At 36.1% G+C, this 21,983-nt stretch overlaps 1 protein-coding gene and 2 long non-coding RNA genes across 3 annotated transcripts; 1 reads left to right on the forward strand and 2 right to left on the reverse strand.

The window, feature by feature from the left end:
* Positions 1 to 91: 91 nt before the first annotated feature.
* On the forward strand, positions 92 to 20,039 carry LOC131530999 (uncharacterized). The gene is made up of 12 exons (XM_058761546.1): positions 92 to 343; positions 11,548 to 11,892; positions 12,072 to 12,368; positions 12,715 to 12,843; positions 12,933 to 13,000; positions 13,336 to 13,343; positions 13,456 to 13,481; positions 15,573 to 15,908; positions 16,229 to 16,519; positions 16,621 to 16,743; positions 19,372 to 19,451; positions 19,600 to 20,039. The coding sequence occupies exons 1-12, from the start codon at positions 298 to 300 to the stop codon at positions 19,666 to 19,668; spliced, it is 1,818 nt and encodes a 605-aa protein (XP_058617529.1). The 5' UTR covers positions 92 to 297; the 3' UTR covers positions 19,669 to 20,039.
* Positions 1,238 to 1,965, reverse strand: LOC131531115 (uncharacterized). Its single transcript, XR_009268567.1, has 4 exons — positions 1,853 to 1,965; positions 1,675 to 1,768; positions 1,460 to 1,515; positions 1,238 to 1,358 (listed from the first exon to the last, which is right to left on the reverse strand). It is a non-coding gene; the product is annotated as an uncharacterized LOC131531115 (long non-coding RNA).
* Positions 1,967 to 2,513, reverse strand: LOC131531118 (uncharacterized). The gene is made up of 3 exons (XR_009268570.1): positions 2,447 to 2,513; positions 2,219 to 2,361; positions 1,967 to 2,068 (listed from the first exon to the last, which is right to left on the reverse strand). It is a non-coding gene; the product is annotated as an uncharacterized LOC131531118 (long non-coding RNA).
* Positions 20,040 to 21,983: the final 1,944 nt, after the last annotated feature.

The following is a 21,983-nucleotide window of genomic DNA, read 5'->3' on the forward strand; positions in this document are numbered from 1 at the left end:
CAGTCACACGCATGTGCGTTTTATGTTTTAAGCTGTTAAGGGATGTCTTGCACGTTTGTCTGTTTTTGCTTATGGATTTTAGATGGTAAGTTATAGCTATATTTGTTTTCTATGGCTTTAGTTCGTGTAGTCGTGCATGCGCTTCACATTAAATGGGCACACAGTTTAATCATTCATATTTCTACATCGGTTGTTCTGATATGGGCTGCTTGACTGGATCCGTCACATTGCTTAGGCTACTGATGTGGAAAATGCGTATTGTGACAATGGTAACTTTAATGAACTAAACAAAATATAATGGAAGTCGCTTTGGAAAAGAGCTCAAGTTCATCGACAGTAAACCGTAAGTGTGAAATAATCAACTGCTTGACTTGTCACGAAAGTTTATCACAGCCAAAGCTGCTCTTGACTGATTCACATTTTACGTGACTGATTAACAAGGATTAGTATGTGCATATCGTTCCTGAATACTACTGTTAGAGCTACCTGGAAAAAATAAATAAATAAATAAAAAGTTCTAATAAAGCTGTGTTTAGACTATTTAATTTGTATTTGCTCTATTGTATTTATTTGTTCTTGCAAATAAAAATCTGAACCAGCAGAAAAAACTGGGAGAAAGACGTTTACTTTTTATACACATTTTGTTATAGGCTATATTACATTTATCCAATGGTCTGTCTGAATACTGGATTCTGATTGGCTGGCAGGTGTTGATTAAATTCGTTGAACTGCACAGGTAGTTCCAGGTCAGTTTAATCACGTTCTATATTAATGCGCTTCCTATAAACATTGGTAACCATAGCATACAGTTACAGAAAATAACCGTCATTTCCCTTACAAAAAAATCCTGCAGGAATCCTGCAGGAAAAATCCTGCAGGACCTACACACCACATACCTGCACATTCCTACAGGATCCCACAGGATTTTCGTGACCATTTTCCTGTAGGACTCCTGCAGGAATCCTACAGAAACCTACAGGAAACATGCAGGACTTCCTGCAGGAAACCTACAGGAAACATGCAGGACTCCTGCAGGAAACCTACAGGAAATCTAATTTGCATTAGTGTTCAATTCCTATAGGACATCTGCAGAAATCCTAATGAACTATTATGTATATTCATCATGTTGGATTGCTGAAGGGATATTCAGAACCTCCTGTATAACAACACACTTTTTAAAAGCAATGTTGTGTCTCAAATTTAAATATCACCAAAAATAAAAAGACTTCAGAAAATGTTAATTGTGAATTATTTATTAGTCAAAAGAGCTTAAAGATAAAATGAGATAAGTGTGACGAAAATGAACACTCTGAACAGAACGTGGCCCATCATTCTTCAGAAACCAATAACTCTGGACTCTGGAAAAAAGAGAGAAACATTTTTGCCTTAACTTTTAATAAGTTAATAAAATATGCATAAATATAATTACATGCATATGTAACAGTGAATTTGCCCTCACCTCTTATGTGCTTCACCACTCAGTGTTGCAGCGTAACAGTGTCCTTCTTATGATGCCTGAGAAATATGAGTATACACTACATATATAAATACTGAAATATAAGGTACTGTAATTATAAGAACTGTAAATGATTATCTTTCAGATTAGTTGACATGTGAAACAAAATATTTAATGAATAACACTTAAAATATTACAAATATATTAGAAAGTAAAACCTGCTAAGGAGTTTATGTTCATCATTCAATTTTTCCCGTAAAGCAGCCCGAAGAAACTTTCGTGGAGTTTCTGGAAATTTCTTCGAAACAGTGTCTGAAAGAGAAATGTATATAAAGTTCAGTGTCAGATATTTGTTATGAGAGCATATATACTTAAAAACCTTTAACACCTTTATACCTATAATAAGTTCCACTTTTGTGGGGTCCAGAGGGGGCTTGGCTTGTGATTCCTTGTTGGCATTTCCAATTTTTCCAGAAAGGCTGTGGGTAGCTAACATGCTCCTTCCAAAACAGCCACGGCTAAATCCTTAATCATGGCTGACCATGATGTGCCCCCTCTACCACATGCTTGGAATGTATCCTTTGCCATGTTTAGTTTTTTGTGGATTTCAACCTGTGCAATACACATTAAATAATAAATTGAATTGGCCACATTTTTGTAATCTGCGTTTTACAAAATCCTTATGCTTTCCTAAATCTCACACACAAATAATAGACTTATTATATGGTGTGAAAAAAATAAAATAAAAAATAGTATTCTCACATGGTCCAGTCCAGAAGAGCTAAGATGTGAAGAGTTGGCTGGTTGAAGGGCAGCGCTGCAAGCTGCACTTGTTAGGGAGGTTTGCACAGCATGCTTGTTTGCACTTCTGTTTGGCAGCAACTCCGCAAATCTGTTAATAATCTCTAAATAAAAAAAGCAATGTTTAAATGAACTCATTCATTCATATAGCAAAAAAAAAATCTATAACCATGTATATCAATAGCCTACCATTTTGCAGTTTAAAGTTCAGGGCCTTTAGTTGCTGATTCTCTGCTCTCAAGGCCTTTATTTCATTCTCAGGTCATTTAATGTGTAATTTTCTTTGTTTTTTCTTCTATTTTTTTAGCAACAGTGTGTCATTTTGTGTTTTTCCACCTAAGTTGAGAGACAAAATTAAAGTCACAGAACAACAAAAAGACATGCATTGTCACTTAACTCTTATACGGTCTTCGGGGTGTTTTTGACCCGCAAATGGCATTTGCTACAATTTTTAAAAATGTTCTCTTTGTCCAAATGTCATGAGACTTTGTAAAATGGTCAACACTTTCTAGATCTACAAATAATAAAAAAAAAAATTGGAATGATATCTTGATTTTATGTTAGTGTGAAAAAAAAAAGTAACACTCATGGTCTTTGGGGTCTCTAGAGACAAAATTGAATTTTGTTACAAAATAATAGTTTTTTTAAAATGCAAATTTCCTGTTTATTAATGTTTTTACTCATTTGTGCAGTTTTCTGAGGATTTATGATATTTTTATTTATTTATATAAATTAATAAATAAATATGTTTTGGAAAATTTTGGCTTGCAAAATAAATGTGCCACTCACAAATTGCAGAAACTCATAGACTGTATGAGATTTATATAAATTTAAAAATATCATAAATGCTCCGAAAACTGGAGTAAAACTGGAGTAAAACATTAATAAACAGGATTTTTTTAACTATTATTTTGTTACAAAATTCAATTTTGTCTCTAGAGACCCCAAAGACCATGAATGTATATCTCAAAACGAAGACCGCATTAAACAATGTTGATATAATTTATCAGGAAGTTAGATTTTACTTTTTAAATCTCTTGATCTGGACTTGATCTGGACTTGATGATGGGGTGTTTTCTGGACTGAATATTATTTTCCTTTTTATTGCTCTCTTTTCAGGCAGCTTGCACTCCTCTTTTTGCCTTCGCTCTGACTCCATCCGATTTAGACGCTTCAGTAGCTTGTCCTTATTTTCTGTACAGGAAAGGAAATTCATTATTTCAAATGAATAGTTCAACCAGAATTTTTTTTTTAAATATGCATGCATTCACTCATTCACCAATCTCACCATTCATCTTGAGAATAAGTGCAGGAGAGCTTTCATCTTCATACTTTACATCAACAACATCCCCCTCATGAACTACAGATTGAAGAATGTCTTTTCTCTTTACAATGTCCAGAGAGGCTTCAATTTCTGTCCATTCAATTAATGCCCACATTTTGTCTATAATGGAAAAAAGGACTACAATTTAAAACAGATAGATAGATAGATAGATAGATAGATAGATAGATAGATAGATATTCAAAGAGATTTAATCATTTCAATAGCAACTCAAAACCGTTTTAACTTCATTGTTGCTATATGTTTCCATGGTAACATATTACACTTAGTTAACTGTGTTAAGAAATCTTGTGGTTTGTCAGCATTTTATCGTTGTGTTCACTACACCATTGTTCTAAGGTGTCTTTTTTACTTTCAAGTATTTTAATTAATGAAAAATTAAGTTTTACTTACCCGATTCACCAGTAGACGGCGCAGCTGCTCCGGAATTCACAGCGTATGACGCGTTTCCTCGAGTGTGTGCGCGAGCAACAAAATAACGGAAATGTAGCGACAAAGTAACCGCGCTTTGAGACCAGCAACACAACTGACTTTTTACTGTAAGTACAACGCTTATTTATTTATCTTTTATTTTAATGAAAATATCTATATTTAAAGGTGTTATAGCCTATTTTTACTGTTACATTACCATTCAAAACAAATAAGCAAGAAAACATGGTTGCTATGGCAACCACACATTAACTGAGGTTGTGCTACAGTAATTATGGTTTTTGTTAAAACCAGATTAACACTATTGAAATTCAGACTCTTATTGGATTCTTCATTTTAAAAGTGACACATTTCATGCCTGGTTTATAAAGTAAGAAAAACACATTACTTAGCCTACTGTGCAAACACATTACTTTATATACCAACCTAATGTAAGTTAGCATACACCTTTAAATCAAGATCATAAGAATCATTATAGTAACCCTAAAGTCTTAACTTTGTATTTCTTATCTTTGTTACTTTTCGATCCGATGCAGTGTCTTAATTTTGCACTGTATTTTTACCTTGCAGTCAGTAACTCTATAAAGACAATGGAGTATAAGTTGTACTTGCAAAGCAAGAGTACAATTCCAAGTAGCACTAAAAGAAGATGGAGTGATTGCCATAAAGGTACTGGCTTGTGGACATTGGATTGTATTTTATTTTATTACTGATTTGAGATGGAACTGAGGATTCTTTTCTGTTGCTTTAAGGTTTTAGGAAAAAGCAATATAAAGCATGGTTGCAAGATCCAGTTCGTCAAGTAAGTACAAAGTTTAAATGCAGCTTATGTCTCATACCATTATAAGATGTTACATTACTATTATGATACAGTAGGGCTATTCAAATCTGGTCCTGAAGGGTCACTGCACTGCAGGGTTTAGCTCCAAAACACACCTGAGCAAGCTAATCAAGGTCTTCAGGATCACTAAATCACAGGTAGATAAGTTTGATCAGGGTTGGAGCTAAACTCTGCAGGGCAATAGCTGTCCAGGATCAGATTTGAAGAGCCCTGTAATACAGTATATCATGACTAAAATGATCACCGCATAAATTATTATTTTTTAATTTGAGCAACAAAGTCACATTTGTATGTGTTTCTGATTACAAGGATGACACATCTAACAGTGAAGATGAGAACAGTTCCTCATGCTATAAGACCGAAACAGCACCACATCATACCTCAGTAGGTTGTTGTAATTTCAGCTGTTCTTCTATATACTGTATTGTAATGTGGGCTATCTGTTGACTACTTTTCCATGTTTCTGATTACAAGGATGACACATCTAACAGTGAAGATGAAAACAGTTCCCCATGCTATGAGACTGACACAGAATCATATCATACCACAGTAGGTTGCTATTACAATATTTCAGTTATTCCTACTAATGTGGGCTATCTGTTGACTGGATTATCTATGGCTTTGACTGCAAGGACGACACATCTGACAGTGAAGAAGAGGATTGGAACCAACTCGGCACAACACAAAACTATACCATGGTCAATATTTTATATATATTTATATTTTTTTTTAATTGAGAAATTAGGATGAAATTGCATCTATTTAGCACTGCTTGTACTTAGTTTACAAAATAGCTAGAGTTTTTTTCTGTGTAGCAGGAGAATCTGACAGTGAAAATGGACCACAAAACTGGCATATGACAACCCCTGAGGACAACACAGTAAGTAGATTTGCAGTGTCAAAATTTGTATGTGTTAAGTTTTTTTTCTTTGTTTGCTTTCATTTAAATGTGCCAGATTCATTTAATATATTGTCTTTGCTATGTCAGTATAGTGCACTGCACTGGTTTGACTTCAATGGGACAAATACAATGTAAGGTCTATGAACAGCTTCTGTGATGTTGATTACCAGTGAAAATCATTTTGACTCATTCATTCATTTGAAAAAAAGAGAGATCTGAAGAGCTGTATTTTGTACTAAAATGTATATACTTTTCCATAACAGACTACCAGTCAAAAGTTTTTGGACAGTAAGATTCTCTTCTGCTCACCAAGCCTGCATTTATTTGATCCAAAATATAGAAAAAGCAGTAATGTTGTGAAATATTTTTCTATTTTAAGTGACAATGCAATATATTTTAAGATGTAATTTATTCCTGTGTGCAAATCTAAATTTTCAGCATCATTACTCCAGTCTTCAGTGTTACATGATCCTTCAGAAATCATCCTAATATGCTGATTTGCTGTTCAACTGAATTTATTAATAAACATGTATTATTATTATTATTTCAATATTTAAAACAGTTGAGTACATTTTTATCAGGATTATTTGATGAACTGAAAGATCCAAAATCAGCATTTATCTGAAAAAGAGATTATACATACTTCAAAAGCTTTTTTGGGGGTAAAGACATTTATAATGTTACAAAAGATTTATATTTCATATAAATGCTGTTCTTCTGAACTTTCAATTTATTGAAGAAACCTGAAAAATCTACTCAGCTGTTTTCAACATAATAACAACTACAATAATAATAATAATAATAATAATACTAAATTGAGCAGCAAAACAGAATAATATGATATTATAATATGATTTATGAAGGATCATGTAATGATGCTAAAATTTCAGCTTTGAAATCACAGGAGTACATTGCATCTTAAAATATATTCAAATAGAAAACAGTTTAATTTTAAATAGTAAAAATATTTCAAACTTTTTGTTGTACTTTGAATCAAATAAATGCAGGCTTGGTGAGCAGAAGCGACTTCTTTAAAAAACAAAAACATTGAAATTCCAAAACTTTTGTCTGGTAGTGCACTTTTAGGGCATAGTATATGTAGGCAAATTAGGATGCAGCCTGTGGTGTTAGATTATATTTGAGCTATACTATTGAAGGCTATAGTGTACATGTACAGAATAAGGTATCATGTTTAAATAGAAACAATTTTGTGTTCCTTTCAGATGGATGCTGAAGCATATGACAACACACAGAATTATGATGGAGAGAACCCCAAAACAACACAAGACAAGATCTATCCCACTGCTAAGATTAGTAATGAAGAATCACAACTGGCAATTTTATGCTATGCTCTTAGGCACACCACAACAAAATCCGCTCTTGGTGACTTATTAGACCTAATTAATCTACATTGCCCAGAAGGAACCAACGGAGCACCAAATAGTCTTTACACGTTCTTGAAGGAATTTGATTATAATTCATTTGAAATAGTGTACATCTGCCCCACATGTCATCAATACTTTGGTAATGAAATCCCAGCAAATTGTGATTCATGTGGTTTTGAACCAGGGGATAAGAACTCTCTTATTAAATCTGGTGACGTTTTCATGAAATTGTCCATAAGAAAACAATTGGAAGACAAAATGTCAGATTCTACATTTACAGCAGCACTGAATTACAAGTGGACCAGAGTCAAAAGCAGTCCAGACAGTGTTCAAGACATATTTGATGGTGAAATGTATAAATCAGTAGGTCCCTGAATGATTCAAATCAATTCAACCTTTCACTTACATGGAATGTTGATGGTGTCCCTATTTTTAAGTCCTCTCCTTTTCACATTTGGCCAATCCAAGTAGTAATTAATGAACTTCCCCCAGATATGAGAAGTAGGCATGTGCTCCTGGCTGGTTTGTGGTTTGGTGCTTCTAAACCTAAAATGAATTCCTTTTTGCAGTCATTTGTTGATGAGTGCGTTCAGTTAGAGCAGGAAGGTCTAACAGTGCAGCACAGAGGACAAAGTACACAGATGTATGTGTTCAATCTTGTCTGTGTATGTGATTCGGTTGCTCGCTGCTCTGTCCAAAACACTAAGCAATTTAATGGTGAATATGGATGCAACTGGTGTTATCAGAAGGGAGAAATAGTTGCTAAAGGAAATGGTTTCACTAGGGTGTATGTGTCGCAAACAAGAGATGCAAGACCACGCACCCACAGCCAGCATTTTGATGATGCTAAAACAGCAGTCGAAACAGGCACATGTGTTAAGGGAGTCAAAGGGCCATCCCCTTTAATGCTTTTAACATTTTTCAATATAATTCTGGGATTTGCTTATGACTACATGCATGGCATTTTGCTGGGTGTCAGTCGGCAATTAACAACTTTATGGTTTGACTCAAAATATCATGGAGAGAGATGGTATTTGGGAAGAGAAATAATCAACATTGACAAGCGACTACTTGAAATCAAGCCACCAGTTAATATTACAAGACCTCCACGCTCTGTGAGGTTGCGCAAATATTGGAAGGCCTCAGAGTACAGGAATTTTCTTTTGTTTTACAGTCTTCCATGCTTGAGTGGCATTTTATCATGTGATTACATAGAGCACCTACTACTCCTTGTCCAAGCAACATACTGTCTATTAAAAGATGACATGTGTTCTCATGACATAGATGTAGCAGAAAACCTGTTAAAAACTTTTGTGAGCCGATTTGAGAGATTGTATGGCAAATGTCATGTTAGTTTTAATGTGCACATTTTACAGCATGCAGCACAGTCAGTACGAAACTGGGGTCCACTATGGTGCCAAAGTGCATTTATTTTTGAAAGCCACAATGGTAACTTACAAAAGCTCTTCCATGGCACCCAGGCAGTTTCAGAACAAATAGCCAATAGCTTTTCTCTTTTTCAAAGTATCCCGCGACTTTTATCTACTGTTTACCACAACAGTGTAAAAACAACAAGCAAGGATTTTGTTGACCGTATGTTACGTGGGTACAGACTTGCCACAAACTGTGTGAAAAAGACAAACATGATCTTTCTGGGCTCACCTACAGTAAGAATGCCAACACCTAGGGAGGCATTTCTATTCAGAGAACAGGACATTGATGTCCACCAATGTGCATTTTATTCAAGAGCTATAATGAATGGGAACAGGATTCATTCAAAGGCAAGCACAACACTGTCAAGAAGAATTAACCATGCAGTTGTAACAGAACAAGGCACAATGGCACTGGTGAGATCGTTTGTTGATGTGGGTCTTGATAGAGGCTATGCATTTATTGATCCAGTTATTACAGCCAAGTTTAACCTGGTTAAAGATAAACAAACAGGAACTGCTTTCTCTGGGATAGTTAGGAAAATTATATTTCAACTGATGTTAAATTAATCAAGTGCGATGTAATTAGAACAACTTGTGTTTACTTAAGAGATGTGGGACTTGTACACAATTTACTTTGCATTCAACCCAACAAATGGGAAGCTGACTGATTATTATTCTACTGTACTTTGAACATTCTTAAACATCTGCAGTTAATACATGTACAGTAATAAATAGCTCTGTTTTATATACACTGATCTCTGTTTTAAATATATGTACAATGATAAATAGCTCTGTTTTATATATGTACTCTGATCTGTTTTATATATTTAGCTATATACACAATGATAAATAGCTGTTTTAAATATATGTACAATGATAAATAGCTCTGTTTATACACTGATCTCTGTTTTATATATTTAGATATATATACAATGATAAATATGTACAATGATAAATAGCTCTGTTTTTAATATATGTACAATGATATTTAGCTCTATTTTATATAAATGTACAGTGATAAATGGGATCCTTATGGCCTTCTTATGAGTACAGTAGCCTATATTGCAGACTGAACCTGGTTGTATTATAACACTTTTTTTTATATAGTTTGTTAGTATGCATTTTGGAATTTGGAAAATGTATTTGGGCCAGTTGAATGCATAAATATTTTCTACAATATGCTCCACTGCTTATATCATTATTTGAAAAATCCTTTGTAATGTAACAACTGCATGAAGTTCCTGATATCTGTCCAAAAAAAAAAAAAATTAACACTCCAGCAAAACCATAAATTTTACATCCTGCAGGAATCTTATCATTTCTGTAGGATGTTACACAATCCTACAGGATGTCAGTGGACATACCTGAAGGAATCATAGAAGTACATAAGAAATCCAGCAGGAGTGTTACATTCCTGCAGGACATAACACAGTTATACAGGAACAATCCTACAGGACTCCTGCAGGAATGAGCCCTGTCCTGTAGGATTTTTATTCAGTCCTACAGGATCCCTGCACATAAAACCAAAATCCTACAGGACTCCTGCACATAAAACCAAAATCCTACAGGACTCCTGCAGGATTTTTTTGTAAGGGTTTTATCGTTCCGGTCAAATATTGCAGCACAAATATTGTTAACATCTTTAATATGCGAATGCTGGGAAATGACCATGGCATAAACGGGATAATCAACGGCTAGCTGTGCATTAAACGATTTGAATGCCCGACGCTATTTGTGGTGATTATCCCTTACATAACTGACAAATTGAGAACATTCACACATTTTCTACAAAACTATTGTATTAATATGAACATATTTTGCTTACTTAAGATAAGTAATGTAATAAATTATTTTATTCTGCCGAATTTCCTTTAAAAAGTTTGTTGTTTAACCCCACACTTGTGAGACCAGAGTTGCAGCCCTAAATGTGAGGATGCTCAATACATTTGATGTATTTTATTAACTGATGTATTTTAATGTACTAAAAATTTGGCAGAACTTCATTTTACAGTCCTGTTCCCTGTGTACATACTACGTATTATGGCAATTACAATAACTGGATAATAGTACTAATCCTGAACCCACCCCTAAACCTAACTTAATCTTAGTTACCGTAAACTACTCGGTACGTTCTTTAATAAGTACACTGTACGAACAAGAACACATGCTGTAAAATAAAGTGTAACCAAAGATTATCATGTTTGAGAAATTATAAAGGAATTTGGTTCTTTTTAAAAATAAACTCTGAAAGATATCTAAAGGCCAATTCACACTGCACAGACAAACGCCAACAAACTCCAACAAACAAGTTGGCTCAAGTTGGCCGTTTGATTTAGAATCTTATGAAAAATAACGGTCATGTTCACACTGCACCAACAGACACCGACCAACTCGCACTGACTGGGGAGAAAATGGACGATCTATCCACAATTAAAATTTTACTCTTATTAATGTCTTTGCGTGTCATCCTTCGCATGAAAAGACGGCGAATAAAACGAAAGAGGCTGTGGGTGAAGCCGTGGTTGCTGCAACGGGGAAGACGGGGCGCCTATTTGAATCTATGCAGAGATCTACAGTCGCAAGATTTACAAAGCTTTCAAAATTTTGCTCGGATGGTCCCTAATCAGTTTAAGAATTTACTTCAGATGGTGACACCAATCATTCAAAGGATTTGTCCAGAAACCTGCCATTTTAGGATAACGCTAAGCCCGGAACCTACTAGCGGTCTTGCCGCGTCGTCATGGCAACGGTTCGTGGCACGTCAGAGTTTGTTGTAGTTTGTTGGAACCCTTGAAAACAAACTCCAACCAACGCCAACAAACGCCAACAGGGGTAACACACTGATCCAACAAACTCCAACAGACTAGTTTGTTGGAGTTTGTTGGCGTTTGTCTGTGCAGTGTGAATTGGCTTTAAGATGATAATCTTTAATTTGTTGTTGTTGACGGTTTTGTTTCAGGTGTGTCTGGAGTTTATACAGATGAAACATATGAGATGATATCAGTGATGGAGGGAGATTCTGTCACTTTAAACACTGATGTTACTGAAATACAGAGAGATGATCTGTTACTGTGGATGTTTAAACTCCAAAATTCAGAGACTCGTATCGCTGAAATCTATAAACAGACCATCTCTATATATGATTATAAAGAGAATAATGAGAGATTCAGAGGCAGACTACAGATAGATAATCAGACGGGATCTCTGACCATCACAAACATCAACAAATTACACTCTGGACTTTATAAACTACAGATCATCAATGGAGGAGTCAAACACAAGAGCTTCAATCTTGCTGTCTATGGTGAGTAAACAAAATAAATCATACCGAAGGGGATTTTCAGTATGCTCTCCACATAATAAAGGTAAAAATGTCTAAATAAATCTGATTCTTTTTTAGATCTATGATTAAGGATCTTTACACACATCTCTTTCAATAATTGATTGTTTTTAAAATATTTATCTTTTCTTCATGTTTCTTAGGTCTTCTGACTGTTCCTGTCATCAGTGATTCTCCTCAAAGCCCTTCAGTATCTGAAAGCTCATTAGGTCAGAATTGTTCACTGCTGTGTTCAGTGTTGAATGTGAGTCATGTGACTCTCTCCTGGTTCAAAGGAAACAGTTTATTGTCCAGCATCAGTGTGTCTGATCTCAGCATCAGTCTCTCTCTTCCTCTGGAGATTGAGTGTCTGGATGATTCCTACAGCTGTGTTGTGGCTTATTCATTCAATAACCAGACTAAACACCTCAACATCACTGATCTCTGTCAGCCATGTTCAGGTACGTCAGCAGTGGGGGTTTTCACCAAACTATGTCTGTTAATACTGTTGTGCCAGTTCATCTCTAAATGATTCGTAAAAGAACTCACATTGTCACATATGTGTGCCTGTGCTGTATCTTAGCACATAAACTATACTATCTGTATTATATATCTATAAATGATAAAAAAACATGATAAAATGTAAATTAAAAATGTTTTTAATACAGGAAATAAAATAAATATTTTTATCCAATTAAGTAAACAATTGACAGAATAATCAATCATCGACCTAATTTTATTTAATCTTGATTGAAGTCTGGTGAGATTAATTTACAGTAATGACTGATTTTGCCTTATTCATCGCAGATGGTTCACATGTGCCCGGCAAAGGTATAATTGCTGCTGTATTTCTGCTGCTGCTGCTGCTAGTGATCTCAGGTTTAGCTGTGTGGATATTCCGTCGCCGCAGGAGCCACAAACAAGCAGTACAAGAAAGCAAGTATTACCTATATAATCAATAGAAAAATAATCATTTTATGCAGTTATAGTGTTTTTTATGTTGTAAATGTAATTTTTCTAAACAGCTCGGACTACTGTGGAAGAGGTGGATTATACCGATGCAGTATTTACTACAAACAGAGCTCAGGATACGGTAAGATTTTCTGCACATTTATACAAATGATGCTGCAGCAGGAATAATTTAAAAACTAGGCTTTTTCTTATTGTGCTGGGGTTTTTTTTTTTTTTTTTTTGTGGCCTGAGTAATGAAATCAGCCCTAAAAAGTAAAATGCATTTTATCTTGTTTAAAGGATTCAAGATCTCAAATGATCACCCTCACGATCTGCTGTTAGTTTAATGTGCTTTGGCTGTGAATTTTGCCTTCAGTTCAGTTCTTCTGTGTCTGTGCATGTACTTACATGATCTTGATCTTGATTTTCATTCCCTTTTGTGGGATTTGGTCTTCTCACGGTATTCCTTTTCTCTAGTATGGAAGGTATTATTGTGTGTGTTTTGTGCTATGTTTTTCTGTATCTTTGTGCTGTAAGCATTTGTTGTATCAGCACTGTTTTACTGTCTTTTCCTGATATGTGTCTGTTTTCTTACAGGAGACTAATGGACAGGATCAGACAGAGTATTCAGAGGTGGTTTTCAGATGATTATCATTCAGACTGTATTATACAGCTCATCTTATTACAGGGCAGATCATGTTGGGGCGTATGGCAGTATGTAACACAGTTTCAAGTCTCAAAGTTGAACTGCAAATACACTGGTTGTGGTATTGTTTACTACAAATGAGTGTATTTCATCATACAAGTACTTGATGAAAGAATTTGATCTTTAATAATAAAGAAAGACCAGAAGTCTACAGTTTTCACAACAGACAAATTCATGAGACGCTCCGTAAATTTTTGATCTCAATCTTGTCTGCAGCTGCAGCTTCATACCTTACACAGTATAATCGTGTCTAGACTGGAATTTAGGTGGTTTGTGTTCAGTATTATTTTCACACCCATCCACATGATTACTATCCTAGTTCTGATTATGAACCAAGAGTCATGATAAACAAGAAAAACATATATCAGAAGAAGGATTAGAAAAAGAACAGCATGAGCTACATAATGAGTACAAATATATACAGTGTTATTAGATCATCAAGACTCTATCTCATGGACACCCAAACTCAATCCTGGAGGGCGGGTGCCTGCAATCTCAATTAAACACACCTGAACCAGCTAATCAAGCTCTTACCAGGTGTACTAGAAACTTCCCACAGGTGTGTCGAGGCAAGTTGGACTAAACTCTGCAGGACACCGGACCTCCAGGACTGAGTTTGGGTAACCCTGCTTTATCTACTGTACTGACTATTTGTGAGTTTTACATGTAGCATGATCAAGTTGGCCCCTGCTGGTTGATAATCTCAACTACACCATCTGTGTGACAAAATGCATATCTTTATCTACCGACAGCCTTAAGAAAAAAAAAAACACTGTGCTAAAGCTAATATCATTAAAACATGTCATTTACATATCTTGCAGCCTACCAGTGTAAGTACAGTCAGTTAAAGATGGTAATCTTCGATTGTTTTGATTACTGATGTGTCATATGTTTGGTGTAAACTCTATGAATTTACACACTGCTTCAAACGTTGCAGCATAATAATTACCAAGCAACTGCAAACAAGTTTGATCTTAGTAGCATTCAGTAAGAAGTGGACTGAGACTGGTCACCCTCTAAGCAGGGTTGATCTTGATTTTTTCGTTTCTTGAAAGTATCGAGTATTGAAAATATTCACTGAAACTGTTTGATATTAATAAGTTTTATCATTTGTGCAGAAGCATTACAAGAATTTCTTGCCCTTTTTGTTATTGTGGTGTAATTTCAGTGGCTGTAGGAAGTGGTTTGTATTTGCTGAAAAATAAATACACTAAAACATGCTCTCTGTACTGATTCATGTTTTGTTTTTTCTTCTTATGCCACAGTAATGCCCAAATACATAACATTTTAATTATTTTTTTATATATAGGCCTATAATATCAGATTCGGGCATTATTTTGAGTCATGTTATTGGACTATTTTTCTCTGTTAATGTGGTAAACACTGTTGGTTTCACAGGATGTGGTTTGTAAGTGAGATATGAGGAAGCATTAAGTGAGAGATTAATGAATATTAAAATAATATATGTAATATTGTAGTAAGAGAAATAAAACCTCTGAAAATGAAAGTCAGAAAATGTATATACTCTCCTGCTTGCAAAACAGTTTAGGAAATCTGTTATCAGTTTGCTTGCGGCTCATACACTTTGACACACTAGCAGCTCAGTTTGAGATCTGTTGTGGTCTGCTTTTTTAGACTGAGTTTATGGGGTCTGGACTCAAACGCTGTATTTGTGAGCAGTGTGTTCATGCATTTAGGACTCATCAAGTTATCTGAAGAAAACATAGTTCGATTATTTCTTGAATCTCTGCTGTTCGTCGTTTCAGACACATTTGAAAGAATATGATGTCAAATCCCACTGTTTTCTGTCTATTTGTGTTAAACTGTAAGTGATTTTTAATTTTCCTTTTTACTGAATTCAGATTAGAATTCATAAGTATATAAAACTAGGCTTGACATTTTTATTTGTTTGGCTTATTCAGATAAGATAAATGTGGCATATGATTAGTTCACTTCATGCCTGACTATTAATTTTTCTGAAAAATATAAAATAAAAAATGTGTTTCAGGTGTGTTTGTTGCTGTGACAGATGAAATGAAGTCAGTGTCAGTGATGGAGGGAGATTCTGTCTCTCTACACACTGATGTTGAAATACAGAGAGATGATATGATACTGTGGATGTTTAGACCTCAAAACACTCGAATAGCTGAAATCATTAAAAGGGACCAAATAAACTTAATTTTTGTGAGTAATGATGGGAGATTCAGAGACAGACTTCAGTTGAACAATCAAACTGGATCTCTGACCATCAACAACATCAGATCTGAACACACTGGACTTTATAAACTGACCATGATCATCAGTGGAAAAACCTCATTGAAGAGTTTCAGTGTTACTGTCTATGGTGAGTAAACTGTACTACCACTAATGCTAGAATTGTTCATTAATTTTTAATTCTAGTTTGAACTCACAATGCTGTAAATGATATATGATGCCCAAAATACAACTGAAATTGCTTACTAAATGCTAAAATAACATATGAAATAGCTGTTCAAATGATCAACCATTGTTTTAGAATAGATTTACAAGTATTCATCTCTTTCTCAGCCTTGCATTTAAAATGTTGGTTTCTTTTTGATTAGCCTTGCAAGAAAACATCTGTCATATTATTTTTATTATAGTTTGTTGATTATTATACATACTCTGTCTTTTCATGTTTTCCAGCTCATCTTCCCACTCCTGACATCACCAGTAACTCTTTAAACTGTTCTTCATCATCATCAGGATCTTCAGTGTCCAGATGTGTGCTGCTGTGTTCAGTGTTGAATGTGGGTCATGTGACTCTCTCCTGGTTCAAAGGAAACAGTTTATTGTCCAGCATCAGTGTGTCTGATCTCAGCATCAGTCTCTCTCTTCCTCTGGAGGTGGAATATCAGGAGAAAAACACCTACAGCTGTGTGATCAACAACCAGACCAAACATCTGGACATCAGTCAGCTCTGTCACACATGTGCAGGTCAGTGATATTACTTATCTGTTGCTCTTTGCAAGACTGACACTGAATATTATTTTGGCTGAATTCAGAACAGGAAGTTTTTCTCTCCATGTTCATTACAGAACAGAGCCAGCATTTATATGTGAATCTAATGATAATAGTCAGTGTGTGGCTGTTGGTGTTCATTTCTGCTGTTATGCTGATGTACTACTGCTGTAGGAAATTGTGTAAAGCACAACAAAAAGGCAAGTAACTGACAAAGCTTATTACTGAAGAATTTCTTACTTATTATTTTTGTCTTGTTTTCCATTACAAATATGTAAACATTCTTGAATCAAGACAAAATTACCTGAGAAGCTAAATGACTTAAGATTTAAAGTCCTATTTTCTAAACAAAAAAATGTGAAATTTTGTTTTTCTTAAAAGAATAAAAAATATCATTTATATGATATAAATAATATTTACCCCATATATATTTAGAAAACCTGCCATGACATATTAAGTCATTTTGCTTCTCGGGTAAATGCACCTTGATTAAAAAATGTTTAGATATTTGTACTAAAAGACAAGATAAAATTTCTAAGAAATTTTTTTTTTTTGCAGTGTTTCTCAATTTTCATGCCATCATATTCCACTAGATGGCAGAAAACTACAGAACATACTGATATTAAATATATATACGGTGGTGTGAAAAAGTGTTGGCCCCCTTCCTGATTTTTTTTTTTTTTTTGCATGTTTGTCACACTTTAATGTTTCAGATCATCAAACAAATTTAAATATTAATCAAAGACAACACAAGTAAACACAACATGCAGTTTTTAAATGATGATTTCATTTATTAAGGGAAAAAAGCTGTTCAAACCGACCTGGCCCTACGTGAAAAATGAATTGCCCCCTCCTGTTAAATCATGAAAGAATTGTGATTAACCACATTATTTTAGAAAGCTGAGTTAAATTTCACTAGCCGAACCCAGGCCTGGTTACTGCCAGACCTGTTGAATCAAGAAATCACTTAAATAGAACCTGTCTCACAAAGTGAAGCATGTTTAAAGAGCAACACATCATTCCGCGATCTTAAGAAATTCATAAACAGATGAGAAACAAAATCGTTTACATGTATCAGTCTGGAAAGGGTTATAAAGTCATTTCTAAGGCTTTGGGACTCCAGCAATCCATGGTGTCATGAATCCGGTCGGTGAACTTCCATTCACTCACCACCAGAGGTCACTCACTCACCACAGTGACTCTTGCACTACACTAACTCTTGCACCTCACCTCCGGACTACAGTTCCCATCATCCATTGCACTGACGACATGCACAGAGCTGATTACACTGATCACACACAGCTGATTCCCATTTGCATGCCTTACTTAAGCCATGGACTTTCTCTCCCTCACTGCCGAGTATTGTATGCACTTATCACTGCCCTAGCTTTAGCTACTCTACAGAGCCTTTTATAGTTTTCCTAGTCTTGCCTTGCCTGTTTCGGATTTTGTTTTCCCCTGCCTGGACCATTGCCTACGTTTTCGGATTTACGAGAGAGTTGTCAAGCCCCTTTGGATATTGTTCGTTGTCGCCTGACTCATGCCCGTTTTGGATAACTCTTTGCCTTGCCTGTGATATACCTGTTTGCCACTGTTTGACCCCTGCTTGTTTCCTGACCACGCCTTTGTAATAAAACTCGCACATGGATCCGCATGCGTCTCGTCTTGTTGGCTCCGTTACACATGGTCCGAGCCATTATCCACAAATGGAGAAAACTTGGAACAGTGGTGAACCTTCCCAGGAGTGGCTGGCCTACCAAAATTTCTCCAAGAGCACAAAGATGACTCATCCAGGAGGTCATAAAAGAACCCAGAACAACATCTAAAGAACTGCAGGCATCACTTGCCTCAATTAAGGTCAGTGTTCATGATTCAACAATAAGAAAGAGACTGGGCAAAAACAGCATACATGGGAGAGTTCCAAGGCAAAAGCCATTGCTGACCAAATAGAACACAAAGGCTCGTCTCACATTTGCCAAAAAAATATTGATTATCCCCAAGACTTTTGGGCAAATATTCTGTGGACTGATGCAACAAAAGTTGAACTTTTTGGAAGGTGTGTTACATCTGGTGTAAAACCAACACAGCATTTCATAAAAAGAACATCATACCAACAGTCAAACATGGTGGTGGTAGTGTGATGGTCTGAGGCTGCTTTGCAGCTTCAGAACCTGGATGACTTGCCATAATTGATGGAACTATGAATTCTGCACTCTATCAGAAAATCCTGAAGGAGAATGTCCAGCCATCTGTTCGTGACCTCAAGCTCGAGTGCACTTGGGTTCTGCAATGATTCCAAACACAGCAGCAAGTCCACCTCTGATTGTCTCAAGAAAAACCAAATTAAGGTTTTGGAGTGGCCAAATCAAAGTCTGGACTTAAATCCAATTGAAATGCTGTGGCATGACCTTAAACAGTCCATTCATGCTCAAACCCTCCAATGTGGCTGAATTAAAACAATTCTGCAAAGAAGAGTGGGCCAGCATTCCTCCACAGCGCTGTAACAGACTCATTGCCAGTTATCGCAAATGCTTGATTGCAATTGTTGCTGCAAAGGGTGGCACGACCAGTTATTAGGTTTAGGGGGCAAGCACTTTTTCACACAGGGCCATGTGGGTTTGGATTTTGTTTTCCCTTCATAATAAAAAACTTCATTTAAAAACTGCATGTTGTGTTATCTTTGACTAATATTTAAATTTGTTTGATCTGAAACATTAAAGTGTGACAAACATGCAAAAAAATAAATCAGGAAGGGGGCCAACACTTTTTCACACCACTCTCTGTGTGTGTGTGTGTGTGTGTGTATACTCACGTGTCTATGTCTGTAGATCTGACAATCATAGAACAGCAGAACATGTCAGAATACACACAGATTATCTACTGCCTTCAGAAGCAAGATCTGCCAGAGGTCAGTAAACATTTTATCTGATTGTGACTGATTTTACTTTAAATATTACTTCATTAACTTTACAGTTTCAGGGATAACTTAAGGTCTGTTCATCTACTTTCTGTCAACTCAGATTTTAATTATGTTTGTGAATGTTTCTTTCATATAGATATGTGGACAGAACAGAGACAGCTGTGAACTATCGACACACAGTGAAACTGTGTTTATGATTAACTGAACATCTCGCGAAAATGTTTGTCCTGAAGAATACCTCCCGTGTTTCTGATCATCACCAGAAGTCCTCATGTTTGAGCAGATTCTTCATGATGATTCATTGTCTGCGGTGCTGAAGGATTCAAATGAGATGAGCAGATGTGCGGATGATTCGTGGATGTTTGATGGTGGACTTCTGTAGATTTCTGAAGTTATTATCTGAACTGAATTTACAGTTGAAGTGGAGAGAAGAACATCAAGATGAACATTAATCAGTGTAAGATGACCTGTACAAGAACATTGTTTGGAAAATAATTACCAGTTTCACTAAACCTGCTGAAAACGAGCTCAAAATGAAATATGTGATTTGTCTAATATATAACAAAGTTTCTAAATATCCTTTTTGTCTTCTCACCATTGAACCCTCATATGAAATGTTCCATTGAGTCATCCGACAGCTGCTCTTTGTACGACGTAAGCAGAGTAATGATGGGAAAAACCCTCCCCTCACACATTCTCTTTGTGTTGATTGTCATGAGCGCAGACCAGATGGAGTTTGATGTGTTTATAGGTGAATTAAATCTAGTGTAGTGACCTCCAGGTGTGAACATATCTCTTTCAGACCTGATGCTTTGCCCTGTGGGAACAAATACAAGAAGGATGATTCAAAGCAGACAGAATGGGATAAACTATTAAGTAAGGATTCATTTAACAGAAATGATAGGCCAACACAAGCCCGTGGGAGGATAATACAGAAATGTATGGCTTTAGAGCATGGTTTCCTATTGCAGAAAATGATGGAAAAGATCTGCAGGGGTGTCATCAAGCAGACAAGTGAGCCTGGAAAAAACGGTCGATGAATTTCTGTAACGTATACACTCACTAAGGGGAGGGCATGCATTATTGTTAAATAACAAAATATTTTTGTCAAGATAACTTTTGTGATCATAAGTCATGATGTAAAGCCTGTAAAGCACTGCACGATTTTCAGGTGTTCCAGATGAAAGACTGCCATTGTGAAACAATTGTTTCTGTGATTCTGGCTGCTAAAAGGTCATGTCATAGAATTAGAGAGGTTCAAAGACAACCGTTGTCACGGTCTTGCAACCAAAGATAGCCTGCGATCATTTTCTGACAGTGTCAGAAATTCAGCCTGATCATCGCATAGTGTGTTTGCTGCTATGACCCACGTTTACTAACCAGCCAATAAAAATGCGACATGAAATATCGTGTTCATCATCATGACATAGTGCTAAAACTTAAAACTGCTTATCTCAAACTCTTTTAACTTCCTCTTTCACAGATTCCTCTTTTTTCAGCAAACATAAGTACAACTGCCAAACTGTGCTTCATCATGCTCTTTTTGTTTGCACTAGCACATACTAATGACATTTTAATCTTCTATAGCATGGGTGCCCAACCCTGTTCCTGGCGATATGGGACACATTTGGGCAAAAAAGTCATATTTGGTTCATATGTGTTTGATCAGGGTTGGAGCTGAACTCCGCAGGAAGCTATAGGCTTAGTTCACACTGCAGGCTAAAGTAGCCCAAATCCGACTTTTTTGCCCAAATGTGACCCATATCTGATTTTCTTACGACAGTCTGAACAGCACAAATCCGATTTTTTCAAATCAGGCCCAGGTCACTTTCATATGTAGTCCTAAATCGAATACATATCTGATGTTTTGCAATGCAACTTCTGTCTGAGCGGCCATGTCTCATTTCATGCGAATTTTACGTCATTGAAATGCAACAGACGTCACAATTCTGCTCTGGAGGAAATTGTGCTCTCCTCCTTCTTAATATTCTTCTTCTTATCACTTCGTTATTTAGGCTCCGATTGCACATTAACTTAAAAATTGCTAAACATGCGCTAACACGAGCAGCATCCATTTTTATTTCCGCAAACACAGTGCGCTGCGTCTGACGTCACGTCGTCTTTTGCGCGTGCGGGTCACTTCATGAGACTGATGGCAGTTGCATTTAATTGACAATGTGAACAACAACAAAAAATCCGATCTGAGCATTAAGACCTGCAGTGTGAACTAAGTCGTAGATCTCCAGGAACGGGTCGGGCACCCCTGCTATAGTGACACTTGTGTCGTAGCCTACGAGTCAGGTGTCATCATCGCACAGTCTACATACATGTTGTACCCAAGTGTATTAGATCCATGTTGCAGAGTATGACTTGTAATGATCTTATCCATCTTATTCTTCACGAAAAATGGGCGTGGGTCCAAAAAATGTTATGGGTCTTGCTTCCGGTCTCATTTGCTTCCAGCTATTTTTAGCTGTACAAAACTGTTCATATTGCTGCTTGATACCGCAAATTGGTGCG

The sequence above is a fragment of the Onychostoma macrolepis genome, chromosome 22 (genome assembly GCF_012432095.1).
Source record: "Onychostoma macrolepis isolate SWU-2019 chromosome 22, ASM1243209v1, whole genome shotgun sequence".
Taxonomy (NCBI): Eukaryota; Metazoa; Chordata; class Actinopteri; order Cypriniformes; family Cyprinidae; genus Onychostoma; species Onychostoma macrolepis.